Below are 13,182 nucleotides of genomic sequence, written 5' to 3'. Positions count from 1 at the left end.
TTTTGACGGAATATGCTGTTGGCCTCCAGCTCAGCTTCCTCTCTGGTCCTCTCCATGCCCCGGCCCTCAATCCGATGCATCCTCTCCTCGGGACTCACTGTGAGAAGCAGGACCAGATCGGGCTTGAGCAGGTCTCTGGGCCACTGGTAGATGGGATGATGGGCCGGGGGCAGGTGCTGGAGCCCCCCGGTCACCTCAGTGGCTATGGCGTAAGTGGCCGTGCTGTGCCAGTACCTGAGAAGGAGGGCAGGAGTGAGTTCTGCACCCACAGAGGCCAAAGTCAAGGTGCACCTGAAGATCAGTTGGGGAAGAGGCTGAAACCAGCAAAGGCTCAAGCGTCTTCAGCGTTGCATAAACCAAATAAACAAAACTAAAACTTGTGGTTTTTTTGTTTAAGATTTTTTTTTTTTTATTTGAGAGAGAGCGTAGAGTGAGAGAAAGAGAACACAAGTCGGGGAGAGGGGGCAGAGGAAGAAACAGGGTCCCCACTGAGCTAGGAGCCCCATGCGACGCAGGACTCGATCTCAGGACCCTGGGATCATGACCTGAGCCAAAGGCAGACATTTGGCTTCGCTGACTGAGCCACCCAGGTGCCCCTAAATCTTACTTTTAAAGATTTACAAAATGTAAAAAGTAAACCGAAGTCAGCAACCACAATGAGAATGCAGTGGGCTCTTCATAGAGTGACGTTGACTCATCAGATCCCACGTTTGTTGCAAGGTGACACGGTTGTGTCTCTCTGGCCTGACCTACGTCACCTTCTGTAAAAGGGAGGACGACGTGTCTTGTAGTCCCCGTGCATCTAATCTCGTGTCTTGGCCAGATAAAAATCCACAGGCCCATTCAGTGTTACGTTGTTTTAAAGTAGAGTTTGCAGATGAAATCAACATTCTGGGGGCCCTGGCGAGGCGGCCCTTGTCCCGCCCAGGGCCCAGCCGCTCGATGCGCATCGGCACCCATCGGGGCGGAAATAAACCCAAATATGACCTCCACTACTCTGTGACATCCCCCCTGAGTTAAGTAGGGCCCTCTTGACAGGCTCCTTTTAAATGTTGGCGGGAGGAAGAGAAGAAAATCACCACCACAAAAGAAAATCTATTTCAAAATGCCCCGTGGCCTTTCACTGCCTGCCAGAAATGTCCCGCCTAAGACACAGAACAGTGTTCACGGTGTACGCCCATGTGCACTGCATCACACAAGCGTGTCTTCGTGCTCTCCCTCCAGCTGGAGAGAGCTTCTCAGCGAGCAAACTCCTACTCTGCCTGCAGAGCCCCATTCGGCTAGAACCCCCAAGCAGAGCTCATGGTTCCCTCCTCTGAGCCTTCACTGTTGACTCTACAGAAGAGTAAAGAAAAGCAATTTGTCTGTAAAGTATGACCTCTTTCAACTCCTCCCTTAGAAAATTCCTTTTCTAGTCACCTCTGCGTTCCCAAACCTGAAACCAGTGTTGGGCACGCAGTCAGCGTGCAATAAGTGTTCTTTGGGTGTGCAAATGAATGATCGGAATCAGTTTATGAGTTGGCATAGCTTATTAGAATCTTGCCCTGTTCATATCATACTCCAAGTCTGAGAGACTAAATGCAAAACTTTAAATACAGTAGCAAAGAAATATCGCCTACAACGGATATTTATGAAATGATTATCAACATCCCAATGAAGAGAAGAACCTATGGCCCCACCCCGTCTGTATTTTCAATTTACTGCCTTCAGTGTTTTAAAATCCTAAGTTCTGGGGGTGCCTGGGTGGTGCAGCCAGTTAAGCATCTGACTTTTGGTTTCAGCTTAGGTCATGATCTCAAGGTTGTGAGATCGAGCCCTGCATGGGGCTCTGTGCTCAGCTGGGAGTTCTCCCTCCCCCTCTGCCTCTGCCCCCTCCCCTGTGTTCATGCACGTGTGCTCTCTCTCTCTCTTTCTCTCTCTAAAAAATAAATAAATCTTTTAAAAGAAATAATACATAAAATCCTAAATTCTTGATCATTTTATTTTTGAACTTCTTTGCAGAGTGAAAAGGGCGCACAAGACTCCACAAAATGAATTCACAGCATTACCCGAGCTGCGGATCGATTTATCCCCTGCCCCCTGCTTGCTCTGTGGACACAGGTAACTCATTTAAGCCACTACAGCCTCAGTTTCCCAGCATAGAAAATGAAAAGCATACAAGCTTTGTTTTCTTTCCACAGTTGCTGTAAAAAAAAAAAAAAAAAGACAAACCCTTTACAAACTGTATCACCCCATCATTAGAAGACAATATCTACTCTTACTGGACACTGGTTATCACTAAAGCTGCATTTTCAAATGATGGTAATACAGACAATACTGAAAAAGACCCAAAAAAATTAATTGGGGAGGTGATCAATCCCAATACCGTCCACCCTTCCAGGCCCTCGTCCACCTCCAGAAGTGTGAGCTGAAAACCCCAGCCTCTTCTCTATCAGGTCCCTGATTCACCATCTACAATCATGCGCTTTCCATCCTCTGTGAGACGCGGCTTATCCCCTAAGCTGAAGTCATCCCTGCAAGTCCAGGCTTCTCTTTCTTGGCAACCAAACTACAATTTGCTCCGCACTTTGCACGTGTCCCGTGTTCACTGAATTAAACACTCAGCTATGAATACAGAGGCTGATATCATCTTCATTTTAAAAGCCTTCTTTTTGTAGAAAAACCATCAGCAAGAATAGATTTTTAAAGGTAATGAGGGTGATTAAGTTGCCAACCTTAACCACAGTCACCATCAAAGACGACTCTGCTGCCCTCATTTGTTCAGCTAGATGATGGTGTGGTCTAAAATGGATTTCATTAAAATCTTTACACATGAACAAAACCCACCCAGACAACAAATAAGCGCTCTTTTCTTTTCATTTGACAAGGTGATACAGTATCTCTCTAAAGAACAAAATTGCCGACAATTCGCAGACACAAAGGAGATAAAGCAAGGGAAGAATGAGAGCCCGTTTTCTATAGCAGGAGTTCTCTCCCTGACAATGCTGTGGCTCGTTTTAAATAATCATACCCTCTGGCCATCAATTTCAGGCTCTCCACCGTTTAGAATTTTCCATTCCTGCCATCAGGCAAGCCACATCGGTTCAGATCAAAGGCAATTTGCTAAGGCATTGTACATAGCTTATATAATAATGCTTTATATCTTAATGGCAATTTGCTATTGCAAAGCACTTCCCCCCTGTACCAACCCACTGCACATTTATCAAAGTTTCAGTGGTGGGCAGGGAAGGGATATGGAGTATCTCCACTGGGCAGATTAGGAAACCGGGAGCAGAGAGGACAGGTATCTGTCTACACACAGAAGCCAGCGCAGCTCCAGGACTTTGGGATGTCTAAAGAAATCCTGTGCCTCGGGGAGTCTCCCTATATTAGGAGAAGTTTAGTCTGTCTCCTTGAGAAAGGACATGGTCTAAAAAAAAGATCTCAAATACGGTAGATCCAGACCCATTAATAATAGGGTAAAAACATCCCACAGGCAAAGAAGACCTACAAAGGAATACAATTTCTTATCCTTCTCCAGGATCCCCTCTAACTCGCAACCTTGCAATAATGATCTTGCCATCCCCAGTGTTAAGACTACCTGTTTTAACATTTAACATTTAACATCTCAGCATTGCAGCTGAGACGAGGACACCGGCCTTCTAACTTATCTTTGCTTTGTTCCTCCTACCTGGTAACCCACCACCTCCCACTTTGCTCCCTACACACGCTCCACATCGCCTTCTCATGGAATATTTCAGAGATACAGAAAAGCGTTCAGAGAAAGAAATTTCAGGGAAGGGGTAGAGGTTTCCAGATATGGTAAACTAGCTTGTCACTGATCAGCTGAGCCACTGGGAACCAGCGGAGACACTCAAATAAAGGGGGGCGATGCTAGGTGTTGACGAGAACACGAGCCACGGGAAATTCTCAAACACAGCTGTGGGGAGAGGGCACGGTGAACGGTTCCAACCGCTTCAGAAAACTTTTTGCAGTACCTGCTAAAGCTGAACACACATGAACAATTCCACTCCTGGGAATCTACGCACCAGAACTGCATACGTACCTGCACCAAAGTCATGTACAGGATAACATTCCTAGGGGCGCCTGGCAGGCTCGGTCGGTGGAGCGCAGGTCATGATCTCAGGGTCATGGGATCCAGCCACGGAGTCTGCTTAAGATTCTCTCCCTCCCCCTCTTCCCCTCCCCACCCCACTCCTCCCCACCCTGCACCCTCTGTCTATTAAAAAAATATATACATGTTCATAGCAGCGAGGCGAGTCTCATATGGGGCAAGACGGAAGTCAGATACAAACACTAATGCAGGTCAAGACTAGATCGGACAGTTCCTGGGCGATGGAGGTCAGGGCGGCGGTTACTACAGGGGGAGGGCGAAGGGGGGTGGGGAAGAATGGGCAGGGACTGGGGAGGAGAACCCCGTGGCTTTATGGGGTGTGGTGACGTTCCAAGTCTGGCTGTGGGACTTGGGAGTGTTCACTGCTTGAAACTCCTTGAGATTTGCATTTATGATTAGTGCTGTTTCCTGAATACTTGTCATACTTCAGTACCACTGCTTATCTTTCCAGAAATAAGTAAAATTGCAGAGAGCAGTGCACATCCCCTGAACATTAAGTGACAGTTCAACTGCAGCAGGGGGCCTCTTGTACTGGGTATCAACCTCATTTCTCTCCCCTTAGCACTCTGTTAAATCTGTTCCATATCCTTTCTCCACCCCCCATACTCTACAGTTTGTTATTATTTGGCACATATTCTACTGAACATCTATCTGCAACTTGATTTTCGCAGTCGAAACGAGGGCTTTGCATTTTATGCACATGGATGTTGCACTGGCTGATGTTGCTGAATGGTGCTCCATTTCAGAAATATGCGAGTACTTACGTGTGCTTCCTTCGACTGATGGACTTTCGGTTTTTCTAACTTTTCACTATTATGAACACAGCTGAGAGAGGGTTGCTGGAGCAGAGGTGGGTGGGAGGTGGGGTGGCCGGGTGATGGACTTTGGGGAGGGTATGTGCTACAATGAGCACTGGGTGCTATATAAGAACGATGAATCACTGAACTCTACCTCGGACACTAATAACATGCTATATGTTAATTCAATGAATCTAAATAAAAAACAAATAAAATTTTAAAAAAGAAATAAACAACAACAAAAAAGAAACTTTCATTTCTTCAGGAGGTGGAAGCAGTGTTCGCTTCGCTGCCCCGTTACAGACCGCTCTCTGAGCCCAGCGTCCACCCCCGCCAGCACCTTGTAGGGCTTCTACCCGTCCATGGTCTCCAGCTCTGAGTCTTAGCACATTTTCATTGGTTCTCACCAACCTGATGAGAGCAAAATGGGATCTCACCATGACTGTAATTTCCATATCACCGGGTTGGGTGATCTTAAGCCGGGGATGACTTGCTTGCCACACACTTCAATCATTCTTGGGGTATTCTAAGCTATTTCATAGGTATGGCATTTTTAAAATCTAAATCAGTTTATGTCACTCCATTATCTGAGAACTTCCCAGGGCTCCCCCCACCACACACTCAAAATAAACTGTCTTGGCCCCCGGGCCCTGCTGTCCCATGCTCCGCCCCATGCATTCTTCTGGAAAGCACCCCCTCGTCCACCATGTGCTCATCACCAAGCCTGCTTCTAGTCCTGGACTGTGCTCCCTTCTTTCTGTCTGCAGGCTTTGCCCCCGCTGACTCCTCTTCCCATATGCTGTTACCCCCCAGTTTCCACTCCCATCTCTTTGGGAGCCTTCAGAACTCAGATCAACATTACCCCCCTAGAGAGGCCACCCTCGGCCAAACCCACCTTGATTTATCTCCTTCGGGGTGTTTATCATTCTCTGATCTGACCACACGTCTGTGCCCACTAGACCACGCTGCTGCAACAGAACGTTCGCTCCGTGAAACAGAGCACCAACGTCCAGCTCATGTACCTTGAATCCCCTAAATTGAGAACAGTCTTTGGCCCACAGCAGACACCCAATACATGTTTTATAAATTAGCTGGTGAACAAATGAATTACTGAAAGAATCGATTTCTCAAGCAGAGGCTTTGTCAATGTCCTCAGTACGCTGTTTCTAGCTCAGTCAGCGGCAAGTTTCTTAACCCTCGTAAGACCTGTGCTTCTCATCGGTGAACTGGGGATAACGTTTAGCATCCACTTAACCATGTAATTGTTCCAGATATGGTATAATACATGTATGTGCTTAGCAAAATGCCTGCCTGTGGCGTAGGTAATTAGCGAGTCATAGACATTATTCCCATTATTATCATAACACAGTTTGACTTAAAACACAGGCGTATACTTGCATGTAAGGGCACACACACTTACACGTTTGGGAGAAAATGACAAATTCATAGCATCTTTCTACCTACCTGTCTACAATCACAGGAGATCTGTCAGATTCTTTAGCTATCTCAGAAGCCACAATGTAATTGCCCAAAGAGTAAAAAGCTCTTCTAATGATAGTCGGTTCATCATCAAAGATTTTCCTCCACTGGCTGATGCAAGCAGGTGGCGACTTTAAGAGCACAGCCTTGAGTGAGTCCGAAACTGACTGGGTCACGGTGGTTTTGCCTGCGGAAAAGACAAACATAGGCTTCATTTCCACAGCCACCACAGCAGTCCCAAATGCTCATATTAGCCCGCAAAGAGCGAACACACTCTATCTACCTGCAAATCAAAGCAGTACATTACCTACCATGATTCTGGATTAAAACTAAATAAATAAGTAAAACAAAAACAAAACAAAACAAACAAACAAAAACCCCAGACCTTTAGGAACCAGGGTTTCCTCTATGTGTATCACAACACTTCTAAGAAAAGCAAAATGGTGCTCTTTACAAATTAATGATAAACTCTGGCATAGACCTCCAGACCTGGGAAAAGCTCCACCTGGTTCCTCAAAACACTCCCGCCTGCCCCGGAGGGAGCCCCGCCTCACACTGAAGCACATGATGTCTTCCCCGGGCTCCACCTTGACCTAGTCCTGGGCCGTATCCTGCCGCTCCTGGCACCTCGCGTCTCCTGCTTTTTGTGTTTTGGGCAAAGCATGAGCTGTCCGTTGTGTTTCAGTATCTGCTCGGCAGCTCCAAAGCTGCCTCGCTCTTCCTAATTTTGCTCCAAAAGGGTCCTCTGAACAGCCCGTGCTTCCCAGATACCCCAGGCTGACTCACATCCCCCGCACTTTCACCCACGTTGTTCCATCTGTCGGGAAGGAACCCTCCTGCCTTCCTCACCTGTACTGCTCTCATATGTACGGAAAACACGTCCAGGGGTCAGCCCTTCCAGAGCTGCCCGTGACCACGGCTCTGTTCCCCACACCACGGCTGCATTAAGGGCCTTTTACTGGTCACCAGAGCCCCTGAAGTCCAGCCCCCTTCCTCTGGCCTCCCCCCCTCCCCGGGCCCCCCACCGAAGGTCTGAATCATCTTCGCATCCCAGGCCTACCTAGCTCCGTGCCTGGCACACACTAGAGACAGACATGCAGCTTATGAATTGAACTCTGGATCAAGTTTTACTTAAGACCTGTCTATTCCCGCAAGGGAGCAATTAATTGCATTGCCTATAACTCAAAGGTGATACTACCTGTGGCATCCAGGCCTTCGATGGCAATGACCGGGAACTTCCCTTTCTGGACCGGCTCCGGGCACTGGTCAACCAGGTCGAGCACTGCCCGGGCTTCAGGAATGAAGGGTACACACTGCAAAACAGCGGTGATTCTGTGCATCAGCAGTGAAGCAGCGGGGCTTTTGCAATATCTAACTGCTGAGAACAGGATTGCCCAGTGCTCATCAGGCTTGGGTTGGACACCGTGCCAAATTCACAGCATTTTGAACGTGCGGAGGGCTGAATTCCTTCATTTTTTTTTACTAGCAGTGACTCAAAAAAAAAAAGGCGATAGCGGCTGAGATCACTCGGCCTGCAACCCTCACTGACCAGCTACCCCAGAGGAGGAAGGACAGGCAAAACCACAAGCGCAGAGCGACCCTTGAACAGCATGGGCCTGGCGCAGGGTGTAGAAAACAAGACTGTAGCTCCCGGAGCGGTCAGCACCGTCCCTTCCTAACCGCTAGAGGGCGGAGAAGAGAGCCGCGCCGCCGCGGTCCCCAGGTGAGTGCGGGGGCGGAGTTATCACCCGGGCTCGCCCGCAGGCCCTACTACTGCCTCTCTGCAGCGAGGCCACACGTTTGTACACGCGCGCGCTTCATCCTCTAAACGCTTTCGGGAATTAACACGGCCAGCCTTCACGGTAACTCGGTGACGGTGCCAGCATTATCATTCCCATCTACGGACTAAGGAAACTGCGTCCATGGGGTTTAAGAAACACACAGTGACACAGGTAATAAAGGCCAGCGTTGGGATTTAAACCCAAGTGGCCGGTCCTGCCCTTTTAATCGCCGCATAATACTAACCCCAGAGCTTGCAAAATGCACTAAATTCCCCAGTGCAGCCTCACAAAGCAAGTCTGGACATCCCGGGCCCCGGCCAGGCTGCGCTGGGAGGGAATCTTCGCCCTCCTTCCCTGAGCACCTGCTGCGTGCCAGGTCTCCGCTTGTCCTAAACATCGCGAGCCAAGTGTGTCACAGACCAAAGGGAGAACAGAGCTGTCGTGCGACCTGGGCCGGCAGCCAGTAAGCAGACAGCTGTGGTTTTAGAACGAGTTTCTCAAACCCCAAACTCATGCCCTTTTCTCCCCAAAATCATGCTCCGGCCTCCCAGACGGCATGATCCTTCCCGCCGCCCAGCAACCTCTTTCCTCCCCAGGTGCCTTCAGCCCGCCTCCAGAGCAGGCCTGGCCGAGCCTGACATTGGGACATCGGTTCCCGCCTTGAATAGGAAGTTCCTGGCGGCCAAGAGTGGAGAAAAAATCCCCAGAGCCTAAGCCAGAGTCTGGCACTCCTGAGGCCTGATAGGTCCTGATGCGTCTTGGGATGCAGTTCCCTGGGCGACAGAGGCCAGGTTGGGTAGGCCAACCCCGAGAGCGCGCGCCTAGTCCACTCCCTGTCTGGGGGCGAGAGGGGGCACCCCGAGTGCAGGGAAGGGGCAGAACTCTTACCGCCTCCAAAACGGCGCGGGCGGCCTCCCGGTGCGGGAAGACCCCGGAGCTGGGCAGGTCGGGCACCACCGGGTGCAGGGCGGGCTCCGGGGCGGCCACGACGCGCTCGCGGGGGCCCACTTGCCTCCAGCCCGCGCCGTCCCGCAGCTCCCACAGGTGCTGCCACACCTGCTGCTGCGCGTCGCCCACGAACTCGCCCAGACGCGGGCCCTCCGGGGACTCGCCGAGCAGGGAGAACAGCGCGCGCCGGGTGTCCGGGCTGTCGCTGGGGTCGCGGAGCAGGAAGCCGTGCTCCACGCCGCCCGCCCCGCCGCCGGGGCCGTAGCACAGCAGCCGGCGCAGCTGGCACCGCCGGAGGGGGTCGCGGCGCAGCTGGTGCAGCAGGCGCTGGTGCAGCCGCGCCGCCCTCACCCGGGCCGCGCAGTCCCCGCCCGGCGCCAGCGGCACGCACAGCGAGTAGCTGCGGCCGGGCGGGCCCAGCAGCGCGGCCACGCGGGGGTCGGGGAGCGCGTCGGGGGCGCCGCCGCCGACGGCCAAGTGAGCCAGCGCGCAGCCCGGCAGCTCCAGCGCCAAGCGACGCGGCGGCGCCATGGCCGGAGCGCAGGCCCTGCGCCGCGGCCCCGGGAGGCGCCCGAGCGAAAGTGGCGAGCGCGGGCGGAGGGCCGAGGCCATGGGCTTGTCCGGTCCCGCCCCCGCCACCGGGGAAACGAAAGCTAAGTGACCGGCGGGCGGGGCCGGACGGGGCCGGGCCGGGGTGGGGCGCCCTCCGCGGCCTCCGCCGCCCGCTCCCGGGGCGCGCCCCGAACGGCGGCGGCGGGGAGGGGACGGGCGCAGGGGGCGCGCGCGGTCCCGGCGGCCACCCCGAGGGTGCCCTCGGCCCGGCGCCCTGTGCGGCCGGGGAGGGGGGGCAGGTAGCCCCAAGCCCCGCACGAAGCCCTCCGCCGAGGTTTGCGTCCCGGGGGTGCGCGCGCGGGGGTGCGAGTGTGTCTCGGCGCGCGCCCGAGCTCGGCGTGTTAGCGGGGCTCTCTGGCTGCCCCCGCCCTCCCCCGCCGGCTCTTCAGGGCGGTGCGGGCTCCCGACGCCGTAGGACTTGCAGACCCGGTGGCCCCATACTGGGCCTCAGGCCCCCAGCTGACCAGCTGTCTCGCCCGCACACGGACCGAAGTCCTGTGAGCTGCTCTGACGGGCTGAACGGGGAACGCTTCTCCCTCCTCTTGGAACTACTGCCCCCCCCCCCCTTGCTGACTTGCAAACTGGGACGTATCGCCAGATTTGCACGCGAGCCAAGCGAAGTCCTGCCTTCGGGTCCAGTTCGCTGGTGCGGGCAGGTTGTACCAGCCTGAAGCCCGCGTCGGTGGCAATGCTGCCCTGGTGTTTGTTTTCGTTCATTAGCTGACACCTTGGAGGATAATTGTAAAGCAGCGACACAGGAAGGGCTCAGTCGGTGCAGCTTCTGCCTTAAGCTCAGGTCATTAGGGTCCTGGGATCCATAACCGCATTGGCTCAGGTCATGATCCCAGGGTCCTGGGATCCAGTCCCTGGATTGAGGCTCCTTGCTCAGCGGGAAGCCTAGTTCTCTCTGACTGCCATACCCCCTGCTTGTGAGCGCTCTCTCTGTCTCTCTGACATATGAATAAAGTCTTCATTAAAGAAAAAAAAATGATTGCCAAGAGGACTGAAAACAAAAATCCTGTGGAGAAAACTCAAACATTTAGAATAAAGATGAAAAACATTAGATGAACTGAGGGCAAATAAATTTTACGATTTAAGCAATTTGGAGTTAGCATGGGTGTACCTTTAATTCTGGAAGGAATACAACTTTCAGACAAACAGGAACTATTATAGATACATGGTTGAAGTATGGGCTAATAGACAAGGAGCAATTCAGAGATTCAGTTGTTTTTAGCTGAGAACAGGATCATTCTTACCCTCAGTGAGCAATCAGACTTGGGGCATTTAGCATGCAGAGATGTTCCCACATGTATAGTATTCTGGCGGGAGTGCAAACTGGTTCGAGTTCTATGGAAACACACGTACACTATATGAACCAGTGATTCCAATCCTGGTATATACCCAAGATAAATGCATACATATATGTCAGCCAAAAGACATGTACAAGAAAATGCATGGTGCAATAGCAAAATATTCCAAATATCCATCCTAATAAAACAGTTAAATGTACTGTGGTGTATTCAAACAATGGAATCAACAAATGTGAGGTATGACAATGAACAGTCTGCTGCTAGACACAGCAGAGTGGGTGAGTCTGCAAACACAACACAGGGAGAGAAACCTAACAGAGCGAGGGCGTGCTGTGATAACCTAGAGTATGATTTTCAGAAAACAGGGCGGGTTATCTTTGGAGCTGAGGCACAGTTCAGGGCCTGGGGGAAGGTCTTGGAGACTTCTTGGTGACATTCTATTTCTTGATCAAGACGCTCATTCCATACATGTGTTCATTCTGCCAAGAGCTGATTGTGCTGTGCATTTACGGATTGTGCCCCTCTCGATGTATGTATGGTAGTTGAGGTAGGGCACCGATGTACAATAGGCATCAGTAAGAGATTTGCCACAGAAATGTTATGATGATCGCAAATAACTGAATGGATTCCACCGTCTGCTAATGGGTTACAACCGCTGCTGGGACATCCTGCAGGAAAGGGTCCACCTCACGGAGCATGGGGTACATTAAGGATGTGCAGTTGTTTGGAGGAAAAAGTCTCTGGCTAAAGAAAAATGATGGTGACGTTTGGCTGGTTTCGAGTTGCAATTTGGATGTCTTTAGAGCTGGCTGACTCCCGAGTAGAAGGCCTAAGGGAGGCTGCCTTGTACCTCCTCCAGCCTACACCTGTCTGAGCAGTTAGAAGAAGAAATCCCTCCCTGGCCTGTGCAAGCCATGACTTTGAATAAGACAGTCTACCAGTCCTGAACCTTACTCTTAAATGGAGGGGAAAAGACAAGTTGGAAGGAATAGAGCATCTGTTCCATGACTTTTGTGAGTTCTTTGCTGGAAAAGACTTTGACTTATTTGTTTAATTTCTATTTTATTCATATTTATTAATATTTTATGAAAAAATAATAAAATAATGTGCTAATAATGATCAGTCATTGAGCAGTGAGGCAGGTATTTAAATCCAAGTTCAAACATTTACTCCCTCTGTGACATGAGTTTCCCCAGTTATAAAAGAAGTTAGTGCACGCAAAGTTCAGAGTAGTGCCTGGTCCACAGTGCTGGACGGCATGCTAGCCACTGCTAGTTTATTATGCCGGCAGTACTCTCGGGGCTTAACATGGGGTTATGTCATTTAATCCTGAAAATGCCCTGTGTGAGTGTGAATTAATATCCATGTTTCCCATATGTGTTAATCAGACCAGGCAGGTAAAGAAATTTACCCAAAATTAAACGTTTCTGGCTGAACTAGGATTCATACCTTATAATGTTTGGCTTGAAAAGCCTGCATGGCTCCCCTCTGTGCCATACCTGATACTCAGTTCGAGATGTAAACTGACTTGGTTTTGTTTCTTAATATACATGTGATCTAGCAAGAAAGAAAAACAAAAAGGTATTTCTTGACTGAATCACATCACGGTGATATTTCACAATGCTTTTGGCTAAGATGATTTCCACTTGGATTCTATCCACCAGTGCATAATTGGAAATCATTACACATTGGCTTGCTATTTTGCTGAATTTACTTTCAGTTTCCTTTCTAAGTAAAATGAAAGTCATCTTTGTTTCCATTCAGAACATAACACTACTGGAAAAACAATAGCTATCCCGAACTGAACACTTAGAGTCTGCTAGACAAAGTCCCAATTTATGTGATTCTCCATCCATTAGAATTTTCAGTCTTCACAGAAAAAATCCCATGAGACACCTGTATTTGCAGATGAGGCGATGGAGACCCAGAGAAGTAACATAAGTTGCCGAAGTCACGTAGCAAGTGATGAGCTGGGCTCCCGGCTCCAGAAGCTTCCCCACTAGGACTGTTGCAACTTTCCATAGGTCTCAGGAAAACCTGAAAGTACCTGCTCAAACACAGCTCTGATTAAAAACAACTCAAGGAAAAAAAAAGTTTCAGCACAAAATTTGACAGTCCTTTCTAAGAAACCGTAAAAATAA

The 13,182-nt window shown here is 50.5% G+C and overlaps 1 protein-coding gene across 2 annotated transcripts in view; it reads right to left on the bottom strand.

The window, feature by feature from the left end:
• The window catches only part of CMPK2 (cytidine/uridine monophosphate kinase 2), a 53,591-nt gene extending 43,855 nt beyond the window's left edge, over positions 1-9,736 (bottom strand). For both annotated transcript variants that reach the window (XM_080812762.1, XM_080812761.1), the window contains exons 1-4: positions 9,060-9,736; positions 7,589-7,703; positions 6,376-6,577; positions 1-234 (exon numbers count right to left, since the gene is read on the bottom strand). In XM_080812762.1, the coding sequence (XP_080668888.1) occupies positions 1-234; positions 6,376-6,577; positions 7,589-7,703; positions 9,060-9,731 (1,223 nt within the window). In that variant the 5' untranslated portion in view covers positions 9,732-9,736. The remainder of the gene's footprint in view (positions 235-6,375; positions 6,578-7,588; positions 7,704-9,059) is intronic.
• Between the last annotated feature and the right edge of the window lie 3,446 nt (positions 9,737-13,182).

The sequence above is a fragment of the Martes martes genome (genome assembly GCF_963455335.1).
Source record: "Martes martes genome assembly, chromosome: 9".
NCBI lineage: Eukaryota > Metazoa > Chordata > Mammalia > Carnivora > Mustelidae > Martes > Martes martes.
The sequence above is the reverse complement of the archived record's forward strand: the minus strand, read 5'-3'. Positions and strand labels throughout refer to the sequence as shown.